This window comes from Sminthopsis crassicaudata, chromosome 2 (genome assembly GCF_048593235.1).
Source record: "Sminthopsis crassicaudata isolate SCR6 chromosome 2, ASM4859323v1, whole genome shotgun sequence".
Classification (NCBI taxonomy): Eukaryota; Metazoa; Chordata; class Mammalia; order Dasyuromorphia; family Dasyuridae; genus Sminthopsis; species Sminthopsis crassicaudata.
In genome coordinates this window covers 343,136,715-343,161,377 of record NC_133618.1, presented here as the reverse complement: position 1 = coordinate 343,161,377, position 24,663 = coordinate 343,136,715, and the positions used below count along the sequence as shown (strand labels likewise).

Here is a 24,663-nt window from a genome sequence, read left to right as displayed (position 1 = left end):
ACCCTGAAACTGTCCAAACTCTCCTCTGAAAGAGGCCCAAGGAGGGATGACATACACTGAGATCTTTTGGAGAGACTGGATATGTATCTCATTCTGGGAGCTCCCAGACCCTGGGAAAAGCCTACAAACTCCCAGTTAAGTGGTTTCATTCAATTGGAGATCATGTCAATCACCCTCCATTGAATTGCCACAGATAACTGTCAATGGCTTGAAACTCCCAGTTAAGTAACCTCATTCAATTTTAAATTGAATTGAAAATTAGACTCTCAGGAGTTGGCCCCAGTCTCTAGGCCAAAGCAAAGCCCCAAGATATCTAGGGCTACATGCCCAGATATCTTTGCAGAAGTTAGAAACATTTAGATTATGCCCTGCCAGGACTTTTGCCCACTGAAGATTGTCTTCTCAGTGCCAATAAATGCCTTTTCCCACACAGATTTTGGGTTTGTGAATTCTTTCACATTGGATCTGCGCCTCCAATCAGAAGGAATTTCCTACCCCAATTCTCATACCTCTTTACTACTACTAACCTCATCATTTGCACCTCATCAGAAGTTGCAAAAAAGTTTTTTGTTAAGGAAAAGCTTCCTAACAAGTAGATCTGTTCATAAAGTGGAATGAGAGGAGATGCCCCTGCTTAAGGTTTTTAACAAAGTCTTAGCAATCACCTGTAGCAATATTACAGTGAGGATTATTTTCCTCACTATATTCAGTCATTTCTGAATGGGCTGCCAAGGATTTTCCAAGTAACAGGAGGCAGAGGACTAAATGGGGAAGAACCTGAGGCTATTACAGGAATGGAAGAAGGAACAAGGGATATATGATGATTCTTTTCATTCAAACTATACTTTTTTAAACTTATAAATATTTCATTCAAAGACTTCTGCTTGAATCAAGCAACCTCAACTAGAAGGAATAAAAGTCGTATATTATTAGATTTTAGCTCATTATTAATATTTTGAGGTAGTACCTTGGCATAAAGAAGTCCCTCCTGGGAGGATAAAGGGCTCCCCTACTGGTCTTTCCTCACATTCTCCTACTACTCCAGAATAGGTCAACTGTCAGTAGTTTATGTTTAAGGAAAGGACCATACCGAGAATAACAATTTTGCAAAACAATGGGAATTAGTTCAATGCAAGCTTTATTACATGCAATGGACAACAGCAAAAGGAGAAAGAGGAAAATGGGGGATCTGACATAAAATTCATGCATATACACTGAGCATAATTCATATAAAGGCACTGTGGGGGTATGGAAGAGGGAAGGATATGATAGATGCAAAGTCTTTTCCACTGAAAGAAGTGGGGTTCTTATGCTCTGTTTTTGGGTAGCCCTCTTGGAGATGGCTGAGTTGCATATCAGGGGTCAGGACAAAATATTATTCTGAAAAGTTTGTTTTCAGAGAGAAAAACTGGTGATAGACAAAATATTGTTTGAAGAACAAACCTTTGAAAATATTGTTAGTATTTTTTCATGAGTATATGGTATGAGCTTTATAGCCTCCCTTAAGGGGAAACTGTCATGGTGGTCTCAAAACCATCTGACTCAATTTCAAAATGCCGAAATATTCTGTAAGTTTCTAAACAGAGCTGAAGAACTTAGTTAACTTTGGGAATGACAAAGCAATACCCTTACTGGCTGCTAGGGAGAATGACCACATAGATCACAGATTATGTCCGTAGCCATTAATTGAATTTAAATGATACTGTTCTCCCCCTCCCCCCCAAGAGAGTGAGGGGTTTTATATATATATATATATCAGAGTGGGAGAAAAGGAAACTAACTTTTATTAGAGACTAGGCTTCTCCAGGACTGAACCCAATTACCAAGTGCAGTTCACAGACTGTGAATGCGGTCTAGAGATCAAAGTACCACAGCACTCCAGGATCCAGAACGGATTGCTAATTGTTAGATGAGGAAAAGCTGAATCATTAGAGTTATACAAAGTGGGAATACTGCCTTAGTGAATAGTGAGTTCTCTTTCACCAGATGTCTTCAAAATGAAACTCAGAAACTTTGTAAAAGTGATTTCTATTTGGATATAGATTGGAATTAGGTGTTTTCTAAACTGTGGGAGAGCTCTTGCAGCTCTGGCATTCCAGTGTTATGTTACCCTCATTGACAGACATAGGCTAGAGTACAAAATCTGCCCCTGGCAGAAAGCTTCAACAAGGATGATGACAGCCTCAGAAGCCACATAGAAAAAGAAAGAGGGACAGCTAGTTGGTGTGATGGATAGAGCACCAGCCCTTTAGTCTGGAGGATCCAACCTCAAATCTGGCCTCAGACACTTAACACTTCTGGGCTGTGTGAGCCTGGGCAAGTCCGTTGCTTCAGCAGAAAAGAGAGAGAGAGAAAGAGAGAGAGAGAGAGACAGAGAGAGAGAGAGAGACAGAGAGAGAGACAGAGAGAGACAGAGAGAGAGAGACAGAGAGAGAGACAGAGAGAGACAGAGAGAGACAGAGAGAGAGACAGAGAGAGACAGAGAGAGAGAGAAAGAGAGAGAGACAGAGAGAGACAGAGAAAGAGAAAACTTCTGTTCCCTGGAAGTTCTAAAAGTGAGAGAGAATAATGAAAAGTAAGAAAGCCACTGGACTACTTCAGTTGCAAAGTGCACTGGATTTAGGCCCCAGGATGAAGGAATCCTGCCAAACTCCTTTTATGACACAGACATGGTACTGATACCTAAACCAGGTAGATCGAAAACTGAGAAAGAAAACTATAGACCAATTTCCTTAATGAATATTGATGCTAAAATCTTAAATAAGATATTAGCAAAAAGACTTCAGAAAATCATCTCCAGGATAATACATTATGATCAAGTAGGATTTATACCAGGAATGCAGGGCTGGTTTAATATTAGGAAAACTATTAGTATAATTGACCATATTAATAATCAAATTAATAAAAACCATATGATCATCTCAATAGATGCAGAAAAAGCATTTGATAAAATCCAACATCCATTCCTACTAAAAACGCTTGAGAGTATAGGAATAAATGGACTATTCCTTACAATAATCAGGAACATATATTTACGACCGTCAGTAAGCATAGTATGCAATGGAGATAAACTGGAACCTTTCCCAGTAAGATCAGGAGTGAAACAAGGTTGCCACTATCACCATTACTATTCTATATTGTATTAGAAATGTTAGCCTCGGCAATAAGAGTCAAAAAAGAGATTAAAGGAATAAGACTAGGTAATGAGGAAATCAAACTGTCACTCTTTGCAAATGATATGATGGTATACTTAGAAAACCCCAGAGATTCTAATAAAAAGTTATTAGAAATAATTCACAACTTTAGCAAAGTTGCTGCATACAAAATAAATCCACATAAATCCTCAGCATTTTTATACATCAGCAACAAAATGCAATAGCAAGAGATACAAAGAGAAATTCCATTCTAAACAAATGTTGAGAGTATAAAATATTTAGGAAGCCATCTACCAAAGAAAAGTAAGGAATTATATGAGCAAAATTATGAAATACTTGCCACAAAAATAAAGTCAGATTTAAATAATTGGAAAGACATTGAGTGCTCTTGGATAGGCCGAGCAAATATAATAAAGATGACAATACTCCCCAAACTAATCTATTTATTTAGTGCTATACCAATCAGACTCCCAAGAAACTATTTTAGTGACCTAGAAAAAATAACAACAAAGTTCATATGGAAGAATAAAAGGTCAAGAATTTCAAGGGAATTAATGAAAAAAAAGTCAGATGAAGGTGGTCTAGGTATACCTGAGCTAAAGCTATAATATATAGCAGCAGTCATCAAAACCATTTGGTATTGGCTAAGAAATAGACCGGTCGATCAGTGGAACAGATTAGGTACAAAGGACAAAAAAGGGTACAACTATAGCAATCTAGTGTTTGATAAACCCAAAGATACCAACATTAGGGATAAAAATTCATTATCTGAAAAAAACTGTTGGGAAAACTGGAAATTAGTATGCCAGACATTAGATATGGATCCACACTTAACACCATATACCAAGATAAGATCAAAATGGGTCTATGATTTAGGCATAAAGAATGAGATCATAAATAGATTAGAGGAACAGAGGATAGTCTACCTCTCAGACCTGTGGAGGAGGAAGGAATTTATGACTAGAGAAGAACTAGAGATCATTATTGATCACAAAATAGAAGATTTTGATTACATCAAACTAAAAAGTTTCTGTACAAACAATACTAATTCAAACAAGATTAGAAGGGAAGTAACAAATTGGGAAAATATTTTTACAGTTAAAGGCTCTGATAAAGGTCTCATTTCCAAAATATATAGAGAATTGATCCTAATTTATAAGAAATCAAACCATTTTCCAATTGACAAATGGTCAAACAATATGAATAGACAATTCTCAGATAATGAAATTGAAACTATGAAACTCATATGAAAGAGTGTTCCAAATCACTACTGATCAGAGAAATGCAAATTAAGACAACTCTGAGATATCACTACATACCTTTCAGGTTGGCTGAGATGACAGGAACAAATAATGATGAATGTTGGAGGGGATGTGGGAAAACTGGGACACTAATACATTGTTGGTGGAGTTGTGAAAGAATCCAACCATTCTGGAGAGCAATCTGGGAACTATGCCCAAAAAGTTATCAAACTGTGCATACCCTTTGATCCAGCAGTGCTACTACTGGGCTTATATCCCAAAGAAATACTAAAGAGCGGAAAGGGACCTACATGTGCCAAAATGTTTGTAGCAGCTCTTTCTGTAGTGGCTAGAAACTGGAAGATGAATGGATGTCCATCAATTGGAGAATGGTTGGGCAAATTATGGTATATGAATACTATGGAATATTATTGCTCTGTAAGAAATGACCAGCAGGATAAATTCAGAAAGTCTTGGAGAGGCTTGCATGAACTGATGCTGAGTGAAATGAGCAGAACCAGAAGACCACTATACACTTCAACAACAATACTGTATGAAGATGTATTCTGATGGAAGTGGATATCTTCAACATAAAGAAGATCCAACTCACTTCCAGCTGATCAATGATGGACAGAAACAATTACACCCAGAGAAGGAACACTGGGAATTGAATGTAAAATATTAGCACTGTTGTCTATCTACCCACGTTACTTATACCTTCGGAATCCAATACTTAATGTGCAACAAGAAAATTGGATTTACACACATATATCATATCTAGGTTATACTGTAACACATGTAAAATGTATGAGATTGCCTGTCATCTAGGGGAGGGAGTAGAGGGAAGGAGGGGGAAATCTGGAAAAATGAATACAAGGGATAATGTTATAAAAAAAATTACTCATGCATATATACTGTCAAAAAATGTATAATTATAAAATTAAAAAAAAAAAAAAAAAAGGACTTAGGCCCCAGACTTAAGTCAGAAAGAACCTGCCAGTCTCAGGAATCCTCAAATAGAGTTATCAGTTGATCTACCACTCCCTAATATGCAACCTCTCCCTGATATTACTGTTTCCTGCATCACCAATTCTTTTTTTTTTTTTTTTTTTTTTGAGTCTGGGGTTAAGTGACTTGCCCAGGGTCACACAGCTAGGAAGTGTTAAGTGTCTGAGATCATATTTGAACTCGGGTCCTCCTGAATTCAAGGCTGGTGCTCTATCCACTGCACCACCTAGCTGCCATAAGATCTACCCAAGCTTCTTGACTCCTATCTATATTTTCCTGTTAAAAAAAATTGTTTTATTATAGCTTTTTATTTACAAGATGCATGCACGGGTAATGTTTCAGCATTGACAATTGCAAAACCTTTTGTTCCAATTTTTCTCCTCCTTCCCCCCATCCCTTCCCCAGATGGCAGGTTGATCAATACATGTTAAATATGTTAAAGTATAAGTTTAATACAATATATGTATACATGTCCATACAGTTATTTTGCTGTACAAAAAGAATCGGACTTTGAAATAATACAATTAGTGGCAGCTAGGTGGCGCAGTGGATAGAACGCCAGCCTTGAATTCAGGAGGACCCGAGTTCAAATACGATCTCAGACACTTAACACTTCCTAGCTTTGTGACCCTGGGCGAGTCACTTAACCCCAGCCTTAGGGAAAAAAAAAAAAAAAGAAATAATACAATTAACCTGTGAAGGAAATAAAAAATGCAAGCAGACAAAAATAGAGGGACTGGGAATTCTATGTAGTGGTTCATACTTATTTCCCAGAGTCCTTTTGCTGGGTGTAGCTGGTTCAATTCATTACTGCTCTATTGGAACTGATTTGGTTCACCTCATTGTTGAAGAGGGCCACGTCCATTCTCCCTATATTTCTCAAAGATGCCACCATCTATATTCAAACTTTCCTCCAACCAGTTCCTTCCATTGCATTCCAATTCTTGTCATTTTGCACTTTCTTTTTTAAAAAATGCATGACATTAAAATATTTCCTTTTTATTTACTTATTCTCTAATAGTATTTTATTTTCTCCAATTACATGTAGAGATAATTTTCAACTTTCATTTTTGTAAGATTATGAGTTCCAAATTCTTCTCCCTCTCTTAATCTCCTCCTTCCCCAAGACAGCAGGCAATCTAATACAAGTTATAAACAATCATATTAAACATATTTCCACATTAATCATATTGTGAAAGAAGATTCAGAATCAAAAAAGAAAAACCACAAGAAAAATACAAAAAAAGTAAAAGTAATAGGCTTTAATCTGCATTTAGACTCCACAGTTCTTTTTCCAGAAATGGTCAGCACTTTCTATCATAAGTCCCTTTGAATTGTTTTGGATCATTACAATGCTAAGAAGAACTAAGTTGGTTGTCATACAAATGTTGCTGTTACTGTGTACAATGATGGGATTCTGCTTACTTCATTCAGCATCAGTTTATGTAAATCTTTCCAGATATTTTTGAAGTCTGCTTGCTTACCCTTTCTTATAGCCCAATAGAATTCCATTACATTTATATATTACAACTTGTTCGACCATTCCACCTTCAATGGGTATCCCTTAAATTTCTAACTTTTTTTTCCACCATAAAAAGACCATATAAATGGTCTTTCCATCATATAAATGTTTTTGTATATATGGATCTTTTTTTCTTTTTATTATCTCTTTGGGATATAAACTTATTAGTGGTATTTCTGGATCTGTTTTATAGTCTTTTGGGCATAATTCCAAATAGCTTTCCAGAATGGTTGGATGAGCTCACAACTCCAACAATGCATTAGGATTCCAATTTTTTCTACATCTTCTTCAACCTTTATGATTTTCCTTTTCTGTCATGTTACCTAATCTGATAGGTGTGGAGTGGTACCTCAGAGTTGTTTAAATTTTCATTTCTTTAATTAATAGTGGTTTGGAGCATTTTTCATATGACAACATAGTTTAAATTTCTTAATCTGAAATTTTCCTTTTCATATCCTTTGACCACTTCTTGGCTCCTCAATTGACCCTACCAATTAAAGAATGACTAGTATCCTTACAAGTTCTCCATATATTTTATTTTCAAATTTTTTTTAGTAATAGCTTTTTGTTTTCAAAATATATACAAAGATAGTTTTCAACATTCACCCTTGCAAACCTTGTTACAAGTTTTTCTCCCTCCCTTCCTCTACCCTACTCCCCTAGACAGCAAATGATTCAATGTGTCAAACATGTACATTTCTTCTATATATTTTTCCATATTTATCATGTTTCACAAGAAAAATCAGAAAAAGGGAAAAAAATGAAAAAAAGAAACAAAAAGCAAACAACAACAAAAAAGGTGAAAAAACTATGTTGTTACATTTTCTTGACATTGTAGAACTAAATGAAACCTGGCTTTCCTTTGCCTCTTTCAATGCTGGCCACATCATGTCCCTGGAATAATAAGGTCAAACTTGTTGCACACTACTATCACTTCCAGACTTTCCCCTTTCTATTTAGCAAATTTTAAAGTTTATTCCACCAAATTATAGCTAGTACTGTTCATTTTCAGCTACCATGGGATGCTCCTTTATTTTCCTCAATGACCACAGGCTTTTTCCACTCCTTAATTTTTGCCATCACTTAGGCTGGCAACTAATATTTATGTGGTTTACCTTAAGAATATTCTAGTTTCCTCAGCTACTAACAGGATACCTGGAGATACAAATAGGAAATTCAACACTGTTTTTATCCTGTATCATCATGAAAAAGTATTCTACCTCCAATGTCCTGAACCCTTGTCATGTCTCCTTATTAAGATGTCTTTCCAACTTTTCAACTACCCCAAATCTACTTTTCTCATAGAAACCTCCAGCTATTATCTCTCTCTTGTCTTCTACTGCATCACCTCAAAACTGGCTTCATTTGAGTTTAGATGCAACCTTTTAATTTGTTTAGTAAAGATATCCTTTGTCCTCTCACCATTTTTACCTTCTTTTTTTTTTTTTGAGGCTGGGGTTTTTTGAGGCCAGGAAGTGTTAAGTGTCTGAGACCAGATTTGAACTCCAGTCCTCCTGAATTCAGGGCTGGTGCTCTATCCACTGCGCCACCTAGCTGCCCCCCATCAATGTTTTTGTTTTTGTTTTTTCTTTCTTTCTTTTCTTTTTTTTTTTTTTTCTGAGGCTGGGGTTAAGTGACTTGCCCAGGTCACACAGCTAGGAAGTGTTAAGTGTCTGAGATCAGATTTGAACTCGGGTCCTCCTTAATTCAGGACTAGTGCTCTATCCACTGCGCCACCTAGCTGCCCCCATTTTTACCTTCTTAATCCAAAACCCCAAATCATTCTTGTCTGTCTCTCTTGTTCTTATCTTCCAGTTAAGTCAGTAAGGTCACTTCCAAAAAGAATTTTAGCATAAGAGGGCTTAAGGAGAGTAGTCTAAAATGTACATTGATCTCACCCTTGCCCTTTTCCACTCCAGTTAGTTCTCATCTCTACCTGCTGAAATGTATAATTTTTTACTATCGAGGCCCAACTTAGCAGCTTCTTTCACAGTATACAGCTATAAATAGTTCATCTTGCTGATTTATTTGACTTGTCTATCAAATTTTTCTTTATATAACAGTTGTGTATATGTTGTATCATCACTACTGGGCTGGAAGTTCCCTGAGATTTGGAACTATTATTTTCTAATTTTGTATACCTAGTGCTAAACACATAGGATGCATGGATGGATGAATTTGCTGTCTTTCTCCTATAGAAAGATCACCTAGGTGTACAGAAAGGGCATCCTCCCACTTCCAAAGACATTGCAAGGAATGAATAGTCCATACCTGGACACAGAAAACCAGGCAGATTTAGATTTTCAAAACCTTTATTGACAGCAAAAGTCAAAGCAGCTTTAGTGTTTGGTTAAATGTGAAGGTATAAGTGGCCAAGCCATAGGACCTATGGTGCATTATTGGGAAATGAGGGCAGAAGGTTCTGAATAAACATTCTGCCACAGGCTGTTTAGTAACACTGTGTGGGACAAAAGATTTGTCTTTAGGCAAAGCAGAACCCATATCTTTCCATAAATGAATATGAAGTCTAGGATACTGGGTGGTAGTGGTTGTGGAATATAGATAGTAGGACTCTTAGAGACAAAAAGAAAGAGAATGAGAAAAAAGGAGTATTGGAAATAGAGACAAGATCAGGGAGAGTGATGATCAGAAAGGGAGGTGAGGAGGAGGTATATCAAAACAGGTTGGAGAGAGAGAGAGAGAGAGAGAGAGAGAGAGAGAGAGAGAGAGAGAGACAGAGAGAGAGAGAGAGAAGTAGTAGGAGACACAGTGAGAATGGAGGAAGAGGAGCACCAGATAGATCTCAGCAATTCTGGGGAATCCTCAAGAATTCCCTCTCATACAAAGAAAAGCCAAATTATTTGTACCCCCTAGAACAAAATTTTTTGTGTAGGCAATAGTGGGATGTGCTTATTGTCCTAGAAGAATTGGGAATAAGAGGCTGGACGTCACTGGGAGGGTCAGGACCTCCTAAGGCTGGTCCTTAACTTCAGGATCTTTGTCATAGATGTAGCTCCCCACTGCCCCAGTGTTCACTCCTGTTGAACCAGTACAGAGAAGAAGATGGGATCATTAGGGCAGGACAGGGGGTCAGATTTCAAAGAAGACTTATAATTGGGTAGGAAGCTCAGGATATTCAGTCAGGGAGGGAATGGGAATGTCCCTTTACTTGCTGAGAACAGGACTGTCTCCCAGGAAAAGTGCAGAGAAAAGGATTTAAAGTTCACTTCAAAGTGATTCTCTCCCACATCCATTTCCCCCTCCCAATAAGCTGAAAAGGATTCTATGCCAAACTCACCTTTTGGTCCAAAAAGAATTCCATAGCAAGGTTTATGGCAATATGGTTGTCCATCATGCTAGGATGAAGAAGACAATATTTACTTCATAGACCAGGAATCTTCTCCATGAAGATTTCTCTATACATCCTCCATTTAGAAAGAACTTCTCTCACACCTAATGAGTCTGATTTCTATTGTGCACTGAAGAAGAGAGGGATAGTTTGAAGGGCTCATCAGGTTCTTCTCCTGATCCCCAGTGTGTACATGTGAGAATGTATGTCTCATGTGTGTGGATAGAGGGTACCTCCACTGGGAAAGTCTTGCGCGATAACAGAGTTCTAGGTTGAAAGCAAAGAGATCTGGGTTGCAGCTGATTCTGCCACACATCTACTCTGACCGTTGGTCTCAGTTTCCTCTACTGTAAAATAAAGACACTAACCCCTTCCTTGCTTTCCTATTAGGACTTTTGTGATGGTCAAATGAGACAATGGATATAGAAGTCCTTGGTAAACTGTGAAATAAAGTTTGTAAAGTATGATTTAAGGTGCTTCAAAACTCCTGTTTGCTGTGATTTGTCTGTTTAAATTCTTGCTCAAGCCACCAGGAGGCAGAATATGCTATGAGAAAAGCAAGTGTGTGTAGGAGGAACTACCTTTAAAATAATCCAGTTTCCAAATACTTATGGCCCTTAGGCTGCACAATTCCCCCTGCCCATCATTAATTTCTTTCTGTCTCATACCTTTCATGTCTGATTTCATGAACTGCCTGCCCTCTCACTACAGATTCTTGTGCTCAGCCCCTCATTCACCAGCTTCTACACCTAGGATTTTTTTCTGTAACTTTGTACCTTTATTTCCACTAACCTCTGCATGTCCACCAGGTGTCAGTGTTTTTCCACAACGCTCACAACGAAGGCAAGGCCGGTGCCAATCCTTTCCCAGGGATGTCACCTTCTCCGCTAGATGGGAATGGGTATGATCAGACATTTTCTCTCCAAACAAAAATGCCAAGTGCCCTAAGTCAAACAACTTGTACACATATGACCTAGTGATAATTATTCTTATATATACATGCACTCAAATAAAAGGTCCTGAGACAAACACACAGTGTCCTGAAGAGACAAAGTATAAGACATTCACACACATTCTTAAGCGTTTTATCACTCAAACACACACACACACACACACACACACACACACTTCAAGACAGAATACATCTTTCTAAGGTATGGACTGAGATGAGGAGTAGAAGGGATGTAATATAATATATAGATGGGTGGAGAACACTTACCAAAATAGACCCTCTTGTTACATCGAGGACACATGTTGGGCTCCCCAGTGAAGGTCGTGACACTGGATGCTAAAACAAGATAGTAGGGAAATAGAGCCAAGCTGCCCCATCTGAGACACTTCAGTCCTTCCCCAATAAGCACTCACCCTTGCTGGGCCCTCTGGAAGGGCCACTGGTTTTTCGATCCTCTATCCGAACTGGGTGCTCAATAGGGCCAGTGACAGGAGCCTCCTCTGCCCGTGGTTTTTCATAGATGTAAGATCCTGCACCCCCAATGTTTACACCTGCACAAAAGCTCAGGTCAAAAATAAACATGGGATCATAGAATCATAGGTTTAGAGCTAGGAGGGATTTAAATACCATCTAGTCCTACTGTCATTTTAGAGATGAGAAATTTGAGATGTAGAGAAGTGACTTACTTGCTCAAGGTCCCAAAAGTAACAAGTGATGAAGGTAGGAAGTGCAGGTCATATACACTAAGACACAGCTCTCTACACACACACATATATAAACACACAGATTATGTCTGTGTCCTGGCATATTAAGTATTTATTAAGTACTTAATAAGTGATTATTAATTGACAGGATGAACATGATATGATGCTTACATGGCTTTCCCCACTATGCCCCTCTATCTGAAATGTCATCAACAAAGTGGTTGGTTCAGTATCCAAATGGGATGACCCCATCTCCTCTCTCCAAGCAAAGTGTCAGTATGAGAAGGGGCTGGACCTACCCTTGGACCCAAACATTAGGAAAAGAAAAAGTAAACTTTTTCCCTTCCAGAGCCATATCTATAGTCAAAGGTCATAGGTCAGTCAAGGAAGATAGCATTTGTGGTTGGAATATCAGGTAGTCTAAGGTCAAGAATTATGGCTTAATAAAAGGTCATTGCAAATAAGAGACTATAGTTTGGGGTTATTGGGTATGGAGCCAAAGATTATTTTTCAGGTTGTGGAGTTGAAGATCCCAGGATTGGCAACGAGGATTTAGGGTCAAAAATTACAGTTTAGACAATGGAGGTTGGAAGTTCTTTCACATAGAGTTGCAAAGTTCAGGGATAGTAGTAAAAGTTAGGGTTGTACAAGTTAGGGATGAGGGTGAAGGGGGGCAGGGAAGGGGGTCACAGAGTAGGTCACAGAAAGTTGGTGTTCCTACCTTTAGGCCCAAACAACGTGGCATAGCAGGGCTTGTGGCAAAACGGCTTCCCATCATGCTGGAGGAAGGGAGTTTGTCAGTGCATTCTGAGCGACCAGAACCCCTTTACTTCCAAAGGAAACCTGGGCCCAGCATGCTCATTCAACCACTTTCTCTTTAGTTTCCTGTTCCCCTCCCCTAAATCTCCCCCAATTAAGTGAATATTTTTATTTCCAATGTAGTCTCATACTTCCAGGGCATATGTGTTGTAGCCTCCTCCAAATTCTATATATTTATCAAGGAGAGCAGACAGAGTTGGAGATAAGAAGATGATGGGGGTCAGAATCTTTAGGAAAATAGCATTGAAGTCACTAGGTTAACAGTAAGTGGTTATCAAGGGGAACAGGGGAATGGTACTTAAAAGGGTGAGGTCAGATCTTTGGGGAATCAGAAAATCCCTGAAAGTTAGAATCTGGAGTGACTCCAGGTGAATAGATTCAGAATGGATGGAGCTCACCTCTGCATGCCCTCCAGGTGTCAGTGTCTTGCTGCAACGCTCACACTTGAGACAAAATTTATGCCAGTCCTTTCCCAAGGAGCTCACCTTTTCCGCTATTAAAACATGGGAGTAGAAACAGGGAAATTAAGGATCTGTCCTGTACTCTGCCACCTTTCATCATTCAATGACTCTGAATAATAATGGGAGTTGGGATTGGGGAAATCCCATTCCACAGCTACTCATAAAGCCAATAAAATCTCATAGATTCTATCCAAAGAAACAAAGAGTCTTGGCTTCACTAATCATTTCAGACCCATTCCTATTTTAAAAATCCCTCTGTGACTAAAAACTTCATGTCTTTTTTCATGCAAATATTATGTAGCCACCTTTAACATGCTATAAATTTTGAATTAAGAAAAGTCTAGGCCTTTACATTTATTTTCTTCTCATTAAATCTGACTCTTTGCTACTTCAGGCAATAAGGTAGCATGAGACAGCCTTGAAGCCAGGAAGACTTGTATTTAATTCCCACCTATCACACATTCCATGTGACTTTAAGCAAATCCCTTAATCTCCCACTGCCCTAAGCAACTGTCTAAGGCTATAAATTGCAGGAAAAATGTAATCCTGTATTGGTAAAGGGAATTCTTTCTTTATATAGGAGTTCCCTATACCAGTGAAATACCATCACATATCCCTAGATTTGGGTCATGATTTTACCCTGTTAAAATCTTGTTATATAATAGAAAAGGATCCAAAATGTTAAGTCATTCCTTCTTTCTTGTATCACTGTAAATCTAATAAGTTATTAGTAAAAATATTAAACAGCACAGGGCCAAGATTCCTCTACTACAAATTTCCCTTCAAGTTGACAACTATCCTTTAACCACATTTTTTGGAGGTTGGGAAGAGGTGTTCACATAATTCAATCACTTTTGGTTTTAGTATGAGCTGTAAACTAATTATTCCTCAGCCCATATATCCATATTTTCAAAGGCTTTGTCAAATGACAATTGACTACATTTACAACTTTTCAACACTCTACCATGCCAGAAAAGAAATGGCTAGTTCTCTATGAAATCATACTGTCTCTTAAAAAAATCACCATTCTTAAAATCACTGTCTCTTAAAAATCACTTTTCTATTAAGTTAATCAATTTAATATCTTAAAATTTTTCTAATCAAGATAAAGTCATCAGTCCATGTGAATTTAAAACTATGTAAAAAGACTTACTAAACTGCTCATTACTAAACAATTTTATGTTGATCTATCCAGTCCGAGGTGATCAACAACACAAAGAAAGGTACCATAGAGGAAAATACTCAAAGTAACACTTTTTGATAACAAAAAAGCAAAAGGGGATGTTCAAATTTGGAGAATGGTTGAACAAAACCATATTTACACACACACATATATATGTATATATACATATATATGTGTGTGTATTCAGTATACAAATATATTACTACATTAAAGAAAAAAATCTGAAAAATTAAAAAATTTGAGAAGACTCATGAACTGATATAAAGCAAAATAAGCAGAATCAAGATAAAATACACAATGATCCCAATTACGTGGGAAAAAAAACCATACTAAAAGACATAAGAACTGAGATCAATCTGAATTCCACAATACTATGGATGAAAAATAGCTCCATCTTCTTGGTAGAAAAGTAGCTGGCCAGAATGAGGTGTATGTTGTCAGATATGGTAAATATACTTTTTTTTTTCCTGTTTACCTTTTCCTGTTTCTTGTACTTCTTTATTAAAATAGAGGATTCTATTGGGAGATTAGTATTGGGAAATTACAGCACTTTTTTTCTTTAAATATTAAGGTTTTTTTCTTTTATTATTATTATTTATTATTATTATTTTTTACAAAAATTTTATGCATACGTAAATTTTCAGCATTGACAATTGCAAAACCTTTTGTTCCAACTTTTCCCCTCCTTCCCCCCACCCTTTCCCCCAGATGGCAGGTTAACCAATATATGTTAAATATGTTAAAGTATAAGTTAAATACAATATATGTATACATGTCCAAACAGTTATTTTGCTGTACAAAAAGAATCAGACTTTGAAACAGTGTACAATTAGTCTGTGAAGGAAATCCAAAATGCAGGCGGACAAAATTAGAGGGATTGGGAATTCTACGTAGTGGTTCATAGTCAACTCCCAGAGTTCTTTCACTGGGTGTACCTGGTTCAGTTCATTATCATGTGCAATTCTTCTAAACATATTTCCATATTCAATATACTGCTCAAGAAAAATGAGACTAAAAGGTGAATTTAAAAAATATTAAGTTTTTTAAAAGAACAAAAAATTAATGAGAAAAAGATCTTGGTGTTTTAGTGGACTGCAAGCTCAATAGGAGTTAACAAGAAAATATAACATTCCAAAAAAGTCAAGGACAAGAGATATCCTGCTGTGTGCTTTGCCCTGGTCATCTGGAACACTGTGTCTAATTCTGGATACATCTTAGGAAGTACACTGAAAAACAATCAGGTCCAGGAATTGCGAAAGACATAAGGCATTGTTCAAAGGAACAGGGAAATGCTTAAGCTGAAAAAGAAAAGTCCTTAGGAGATACTCTTAACGAAGAGCTTTAAATAAATTAGATGACCATCGTTTGGATATATTGTTGCAGGGTATTTCCATTCATGTATAGGTTGGACTAGGTAAAGTCATTTCTCAATTCCATATGGGACTACAAGCCATGTTTTGGGAAGTGGAATGACATGAGACAAATCAGGAAAGACAGAACAACATTCAATTGTGAAGGGATGGTAAGTAAAGGAAGAAGCCATGGGACTCAGGGAAGAGTTTTAAGTGAGAAGTAATGTATCCATTTCTATACATTAAAAATTTATTCTGGTAGTGACATGAAGGATATTTAGAGCAGAGTGAAAATGGAGCTGAAAGAAATATTAATTACTGGAATAGTTCATTGCTCTTCCATCTCACCTTCTTAAGACTTTTCCTTGCCCATTCCAGTCCACAAATGATCATAAATCTCTTACAATCCTCTAATTCCTTTAGCATTTACAGTCAAGGTCCTGCATCTGGTCTTCATCCCAGCCTGTCCTGTGTGTTTTGGAGCCCAAGTAAACCCAGTCTCCCCAACTAGATGAGCTAGGGAACACAGCTGGTGCCATCCACCTGCCCACAATCCTGAATCCCAAATTATACTGTTAAATCTCAAACTGAAAACAACAATAACAACAAACACAAAGCTATTCATGAAAAGAGGCAGAGAAAAAAAGCATCGACTTTGGGAGGATAGAGGGCAATAAGGACATGCGATTGTTACACAAAGTAGCTGCAAACATCTGGATCATGAAGCCATTGATGCCCCATGGCCAGTAGTCAGTCAAAGCAAATAGACTGGGGGCCAAAGGCCTTTTCATTTGAGTTTCCCCAAATTTTGGACAAGGAAGAAATACAAATGAACATCCCCTCTCCTCAAGGTCCCCTACATACTTTTTGCTATATGAGCAACAGTCTAAAGAGGAATTCCAACCTCCCTTTTTTCCAGCTGAGCTGGATCTGGGGATTTCCTTTCCCGTCCCTCTTAATGGCTTGAGAATGAGAAGAGAAAGGAGAGACCATGCCTAGCATAATCTATATTTAGTTCTCAATTTCCTGTTGGACAATAGACACTGCTCTCTCAGCCTGGGAGTGAGGGAAGGAAGAAGGGAGGGGCTCCTTCCCTCTCCATTCTCTATCAAGGTGATGAGAGAGGCCAGGCACAACTTTCTTCCAGCTCAGTAGACAGGAGCTGCCTTCCTCCCACCCACACTCTGTGAATAGTTCCAAGATAGGAGCAGAGACCAGGCACCTCCCCCAGACTGAGTCAATAAGTGAATCAGGGCTTTGTTTTGGGGGTTGGCAGAGATGAGAGGAATAGCAGACAGACTGATGAGTGATAAGGAGTGAGACCTGTTTCTTATACCCAGATATTTGATCAATCTAAGAATAGCTACTAAACTCACTTCTCTCCAGAGAGGTTCGAACCACTGTCACACAGTCTTATTTTAGGTTCCATTTCTTTCCCCTCACTCAAGGGTTCCTAGTACATATACTTTCATTGTTTTAGAATTCTAAGGTCTTCACAGAGAGGGAATGGAAAGTGTCCATAAAAAGGATCCTTCTGAGCTGGGATGGAAGGAAAAAGGGACTCTGACTTCCAGAAAGAATTCAAGGCTTCTGCCACACTGAGTCCAAAAGATCGGTTACCTCTTTATCTTCCCCTCCGCCCCCCTCCCCCTTCTCCCATCAGGGAACAAACAGCTGTTCTGATTTCTCCTCCACAAAAAAATAATTCCTTTAAAGGATCCTTTTGTGTAGAGACTAGAGGGTTGTCGGGGGAAAGAGGATGGATATCTATGTATCTCTGTAAGAGAGGGAAAACAACCAAACTACATAAATATTAGAGTGAAAATACATGATCAGGAAGAAGGCAGCAAGGATGAAAGGCAAGGGAAGAACATTCTAAAATTTGTGCCTGAAAAGAATTGTTTAGTACTGCTGACCTTGAAAAAGTAAAAAGTGACAGCCTATAGAATACAATGCTCATTTGTGAGGATTCAAAGAATACTCAAGCTGTCAGAATAATAATTTACATTTCATAGCTGTTTAAGGCTAACAACAACCTCTTTGAGGCTGGCAATGGTATTATTCCCCTCTGACAGATGACAAAACTCAGAGCTAATAACAGATTTAGGGCTAGAAGCCAAGTATACTATCTTCTTATCCCTGCTCTTTCCACTCTCTAGGCCAGAAGCAGAAACCTAATCTCCACTCTGACCAGTAAAGTTTGTGAGCAATATTTCATGTGCCAACCTGTCTAGATTGGAATAAAAGATGAGGAGAGATAAGAGTCCCAAACCAGAAAAAGATGACATGACTAGGTAGGGATGTCACTTCAGATACAATCAAATGGGTGGAATGTCAGTTCAAAAACCAGTAGAGTAAGAAGGTAATAAATAAACTTAAAATAAAGTATTTTTTATGTGACAGAATTGGGATCATTAGGTCCTGACCGAATAGGGCAGGGTCTAGACCACAGAGGTAGATGGGAATGGAGCTGTTCATTCTCAGGGAAAAAAAAACATTCCTCAAGTACAGATGACAAAAGTGAGACCTAGGTGAATCATGCCTAATTTTGGAAAAACTCCCTAACAATCATTTCGTAGTGGAGGTAATTATAAACAATGAAATGACACACCCTCAGACTGAGCAGAGATCTAGAGTAAGCAGGGAAAAGAAATTTCAGGGAAGACAATCCAGAGGAAAGTGTCCTGGACTTACTAGTCTGATAAAGGCAAAGACTTCATTCAATCTAGGGAGAACAGTTTGGGAATGAACACAAAGACACACTATTATGTCTGCAATATGCATCTGCATTTTGAGAGATGGTGCCTGTGCACTGAAGTCTGTTAATGTGGGTCTGGGATTATGATGAGTTCCTCAGATTCAAGCAAACAAAAGGCCATTGAAGTAAGAACATGAATAGATTTTCTTTCATTTCTTTGCTTCTGGCTAGACTCCTAAATTCTAGGTTGAGGTCAGATCTTGAAGCAACTTAATGGTGCATAAATGATATTGGGAGGGCTTTATTGGGACCCAGAAAAGAGGGACCAGTAAAAAAAAACAAACAAAAGTTTTGGAGCACAGACACACTCATCTCTTTATCATTCTTCACATACCTGCCCTCAACCCCCCCCCCCCAACACACACACACTGTGATTGTCACTAATAACCATTAGCCCACTAACCCTTATCCCCACTCCCACACAAATACACCCCTCCCACCTGGAGCCATTCTTCTTTCTCTTTCATCAGACATATGGGGTTCAAGCCTTTATTCTGTCAGGAAACCAGAAGATGCAACTGGAGATTTTGGCATTTGCTGCCCCCTTTCATCAGGAGCAGCTTTCTTCTTTCCCTGGCTTTTCCCCACTCCTGTGCCAACATACAACCATCCCAACCAAAGGGATAGGCTTCCTCTCTCTGTCTCTCTAACTTTGGTAAGGCCCATAAGCTTCTTGAGCCCATATTCCCAATTCTTCCTGACAGGTCTTCCTGCTTCAGGGCCAGAAGCCACAGCACACAAATCCCTCCACCCAGAAGAAATAATGTTTCATCCTCCTCTGAAGATCTTTTCTCCCACCCCATCTCCTGCTCAAGCAACCCTGCCACCTAGGTGTATCTTTAAGTGGAAGAAGCTGAAAACCTGACCCAACTGGTTGAGTGAGGGAGTAGAGAACCCAATCAAGTACCCTCTCCAGCTGAGGATACAGGAGGGAAGGAAGCCAATTTCAGATTACTCAGGTATGCCTCTTCTGGAACTGAAGGTCTTGCCATGGGGAAATTTTACATGTCTGTGTCCAGTAGGGAATGCAACAATGAGCTACAGGGAAAGAGGAATTAGGGAAGGAAGGCTGCCACTGGAGGAAAGTGGTATGTTCCCTTTGTCTAGTAGATATTTGACCGTAATTATGAGAGGGGTGAATATATTAGTGTGGTTTATTATTTCCTGAAGTCTGACTTTCAATTAAAATTAATTCCCATTAAAACCCTTTTAGTTTCAGGTCTATTCTATTGATACCTATGGGACAAGGTGACAACCATATTCCTATCCATTCGTGTTTTCTGTTTCTATCCTCAAGTGAGTGAAATTAGAGGGAACTGAAAGGGGAAAAAAGAAAAGTGCTAAGCTAATCGACGAACTAAGGTGAACAAAGTCGAAGACAAAGAACCAAGTAGGAATAGTAAGAGGGGTTGGGCCTAGAAGAAGGTGGATAATCCTGGAGCAGTCTGGAGCCACAGGAATCTAGGGAAATCGATGGGTGGGGTTGTGTCTGTGCTGAAAGGCCTCCCCCAGATTCTCAAAAACCCGTCCTCAGATTCGGGAACTAAGGGGACCCACAGGGTTGGGAGAAAAAGACAGCTACCCAGCCTAGCTTTGGAACAGAGATCCGGGTGACCACCACTCCTTGGGGTTCCAACAGCTGCTGGAATAAGGGTGTGAGCATTAAGATCCAGAAATGTCCGCTCTCACATGCCCACAGCTGACCCTGATAGCGATTTCTTGGGACTACATATACACAGATCTCAGAGCTAGCATGCAAGGAGGGGTTATGAGAGGTCAGAATCTTAGGGGAGACAGACTCCCCAAGGTGGGCTACAGCTGCAGAGGTGGGGGTCCTGTTCACCTGGGCTAGACAACCGGTGTGTGATGGAGAGGGGCAAGCAACTACTCTTAGACCCTCCAATGAGAAACCCGCAGAAACAGAGGGACCCTCAACCCCAAGCTTGGCGCCGGACATAGCCCCCGCCCTGCCACCGCGCCCTCCTGGGGCCGGGTCTCCGTCCACAGGGCTTGAGGACCGTGGAGAAGGAATGCGAACGGGAAGGCTCTGAGGGTCTTTCAGCAGCTGTCCTTGGGGAAGGGAGCGAGAAGAACTCACCGAAGTACACGGTTTTGTCGCACTTGGAGCATTTGGAGGCCATGGTCCAGGGCTGGGTCCCTCCGTTCACCGGCAGCCCCAGCTCCCCACGTTCCCACCCAAGGCTCGCCTCGCCCCGCCCAGCTCGCCGTCCCGCCCCTTCCCGGGAACGACCGTAGGCGGGTCCTTGTCTCAGCTCCCCCCATCCCGGTTAGCCCTAGTGGAGGGCGAAGGGTAAATAGCGGTAGAAGGGAGAAAGAACATGGGGAGGGATCTGGGTACTACCCACATCCTCCCTTATCCCCAGCCCCCCGGCTCCACGAATCTAAAGTGACTTGATCCGGAAAACTGGGGTGTGGCTTAGCCCCACCCAACTTGAGGATGTTGGAAACCCGGCTGCGGTGGCCTAAGGAAAGGAGGAGACCAGGCGTGGGCAGACTCCCATCCCTGCCCTGCCGAGGGGGCTACGCCGAGGGTGGGCGGAGAGGGAGCTGGGCGTGTGGCAGAATAAACTACCCGGACTCCTTGGAAACAATCCAGACTGCCTTCCCTCATTACTTTAAGATTATGTGGAATGGAAATGGCAGGATGGTCAGTCCAAGCCCCCTGAGTCATGGCGCAGAAAAGGTGAACCGAGACAAAATTACAGAGGTAGTCTTACACACGCGAACCTGGGGTGGAAAGGAATCGTAACTGCTCTTTGAAACTGGCTCAGACCCTCACACTCTTTACTCCTTTTTCTTTTGTTGCTTAGGGTTTCTAAGCTGTGAAAGTCAAGCTCCCGGGACCGAATTTGGGCGGTGGCGACACCCGCGAGCGTGCACACACACACACACACACACACACACACACACACACACACACACACGCACGCGCGCACGTCACTCCATTTTCATTTTCGCCTCCTACAGTGTTTACAGAAGGCCTTTATACAGAAGATCTCTAGCCTTCAGCCGCCTCATCCTCCTAGCAGTGGGAACTCAAGAGTCACAGAATGAGAATGAGAGCAAAAGTTTGTAAAGCTTAGGAGACAAACATGGCTAGGGAAGGGCCCAGGGAGAGGGGACTATTTCCAGCTTCTGCAACAAACTTGATTCCAACAGAACCTAATCACTGACAAAGATCGAGTAGAGAGCCAAGCACAGAGACAGGGGAGAATGGAAGCAGAGCTAGAGATTCACCGTGGATTAGGATAAAATGCTTCAAATTCTAAATGGTGTTTGATCTGTGTCATTTGGAGGCATCTGAATTAGAAAACAGCAGTAAAAAACCCACCTGTTTCTGAAATAGTATCCTGCCCCGGGATAGGGTCTTCAAAATGATAATTTGGCTAAGATCAGGTGACAGGAAATAGGAAACAGTGGCCAAAAAGGCTGGATGGAGTGCTTGCAAGATGGTAAACACTATGTAAAAGCTAAGAATCAATTAGAATCTTGGCAAACCTTCAGAGCAGAGCAAGCTGGAGGGGAACCAGTCATTATTTAGAATTAAAGCCAAGAACTTACCAGGGACTTAACTCCTCTGTAGCCAATCTGCCCTACATGCCTCATTTATCCATTGTTGATCCCTAATGAAACTGATAATCTTGGAGATAGAGTAACTTGTACTAGGGGAAAATATATTTAAAATATTTGGTTTTTGCTAATAAGGATCATTAAATTTAATAATTAATCTAATAAGGAGCATTAAATTTAGAGGTCATCTTGTATCCCTTTCCTTTTATATAGGGAAAAAACCCCAAAACTTGAAGTCCAAAGAAGTTATCTGGTATGCCTGGGATATCACAGGCAGTAAATAAGAGCAGAAATTCAAACATAATTCCTCTGATTCCATATCCAATAGTTTTCTCACTCTCTCTATTTTTCTATTTTCTCTATTCCTTGTCATTAACAGCCGAATATAAGAGAATGTTATGGAAAGAGGAAAGGTTCAAAGATCTGACTTTTCCATTCTAAACTCTCAAACAATGCTGCTTGGATCTTGTCTCTAGAATAGATGGGATAGAATCACCTCAGGAGAAGAATGTAGGAAAACTGCATCATACAAACACATTTAAACCAGGAGGGTAGAGTGGTACCTTCCTTCTATCTCTCCCAGTGAATAAGAAAAAAACCTCTGGGTATTTTTGTTTGTAACTGGCAGAACCTTCCCCCTTCCCCATCAATTATCTACTAGAAGAGAACATATCATTAAGATAGCTCTGAGGTCAAACCACCTTTGTAGTTTTGATGAGGTTTGTATTCCCTCGATTCCCAGGGATGATGAGGTTAGTGGCAATAAGAGAGTTGTTAAAATCCTGCTCTGGTCATCCCGCCGGTTTAAAGTGAAATAATTCACTTATCCCACATTATTAATGGCAGAAATGAAAGTTTATTGTTGGATAGAAACCAGCTTGCTAAGAGACCTGACTTCTATAGTGGCAAAGTCCTATTAAAGAAATGGAATCTGGCATTGAGAAGAGAATGACTTCTCATTGGGCAAATTGCTTGAGCCTCTGCAAGGAGTGAATTTAAGGAAATCTGTTATATGAGGTAGCTCTTTGTGGGGGGCTGGGATAGCCTGAGCTTATCAGACCAGGATTTCTCAATTGAATGAGAATTTAGAATTTCAAAAAGATTAGTGGGAGTAGATTTGCCCTTGAATAGTGTTGCTTCTCTCAACACCCCTTCACCCCTCTCTCTAGACTGTTGGAGTGTGGAAGATCCTGATCTCTCAGATCAAAAAGGGGACACAATTTTAATTTTAAAGGGAACGGTTTCAGTAAAGGGAACACAGTTTCAGAGTGATAATCTTAAATGGATCATAGCTTCAGGAAAGGGAACAGTTTCCCTCCCACTTCACTTTGCCAGGTAGCTTTCTTCATGTTAAGGTCCATAAAGAACTGAGAGAATATTGTTCACCAGAATCTGAGAATATATATGATAACTATGTGCTTGTTGATTTCAAGCTAGCTCTAAGCTCTGCCTGTGAGTCTCACTGGTGAATGAGATGAGGTGAGATCTTTCAAGACAGTTGTGAAAATCGAGTAAGGCTTCACCTATTTCAGTGTTTCAGTAGGCCTGAAGGACTTTGAAGATTGAGTCAAGGGCATACTTAAGTCCTCTTCCTGTTATCCTCCCATGACATCATTTTCTCTCTATTTCAATCAAATATGGGCAACTATGTACTTATTGGTCAAGTTCAACTTCTGGGGTAGATCTCCAGTTTAGAATGTAAGACCCTCAGCCAATGAGGATGAGAGTCAGTGGTGAGAGGGGGTATTTGTGTTAGGGATTAAAAGGTGTTAATCCTGCCCAGAAGGCCTTTCCTTTCTTCCATTGTCTGCTTGAAGAGTAGGATCGCCAGATTCTCCCAAGAATGTACAATAAACTTTGCTTTACTTCTAGAGATCTCTCCAGCTTTTTTTATTAAATGGTGACCCCTCACCATTTCCCTACGGGGACCTATGCCTTCTTAGAATAGACTTTATCAAGGGTAGGTTATATTTGCTCTTCTTGATCAGGGATTTCTTTTTTTTTTTTTTTTTTAATTTTATATATATATATATATATATATATATATATATATATATATATATATATATATATATATATTTTATAATATTATCCCTTGTATTCATTTTTCCAAATTACCCCCCCTCCCTCTATTCCCTCCCCCCGACGACAGGCAATACCATACATTTTACATGTGTTACAATATAGTCTAGGTACAATACATGTGTGTGAATATCATTTTCTTGTTGCACAATAAACATTAGAATCCGAAGGTACATGCAACCTGGGCAGACAGATATTAGTGCTAACAATTTACATTCCCCTCCCAGTGTTTCTTCTCTGGGTGTAGCTACCTCTGTCCATCATTGATCAACTGGAAGTGAGTTGGATCTTCTTTATGTTGAAGATTTCCACTTCCATCAGAATACATCCTCATACAGTATTGTTGTTGAAGTGTACAGTGATCTTCTGGTTCTGCTCATTTCACTCAGCATCAGTTGATTTAAGTCTCTCCAGGCCTCTCTATATTCCTCCTGCTGGTCATTTCTTACCGAGCAATAATATTCCATAACCTTCATATACCACAAT

At 39.6% G+C, this 24,663-nt stretch overlaps 1 protein-coding gene across 2 annotated transcripts; it reads right to left on the bottom strand.

Moving 5' to 3' along the window:
- Positions 1 to 9,220: 9,220 nt before the first annotated feature.
- CRIP2 (cysteine rich protein 2) lies at positions 9,221 to 21,944 on the bottom strand. 2 transcript variants are annotated; one of them, XM_074290613.1, is made up of 8 exons: positions 21,857 to 21,944; positions 13,149 to 13,243; positions 12,653 to 12,710; positions 11,641 to 11,778; positions 11,495 to 11,563; positions 11,068 to 11,162; positions 10,225 to 10,282; positions 9,221 to 9,964 (listed from the first exon to the last, which is right to left on the bottom strand). In XM_074290613.1, the coding sequence occupies exons 5-8, from the start codon at positions 11,526 to 11,528 to the stop codon at positions 9,897 to 9,899; spliced, it is 255 nt and encodes an 84-aa protein (XP_074146714.1). In that variant the 5' UTR covers positions 11,529 to 11,563; positions 11,641 to 11,778; positions 12,653 to 12,710; positions 13,149 to 13,243; positions 21,857 to 21,944; the 3' UTR covers positions 9,221 to 9,896. The 2 variants fall into 2 exon arrangements, with proteins under 2 accessions (XP_074146714.1, XP_074146713.1); XM_074290612.1 differs by lacking the exon at positions 21,857 to 21,944 and adding an exon at positions 20,603 to 20,894.
- Positions 21,945 to 24,663: the final 2,719 nt, after the last annotated feature.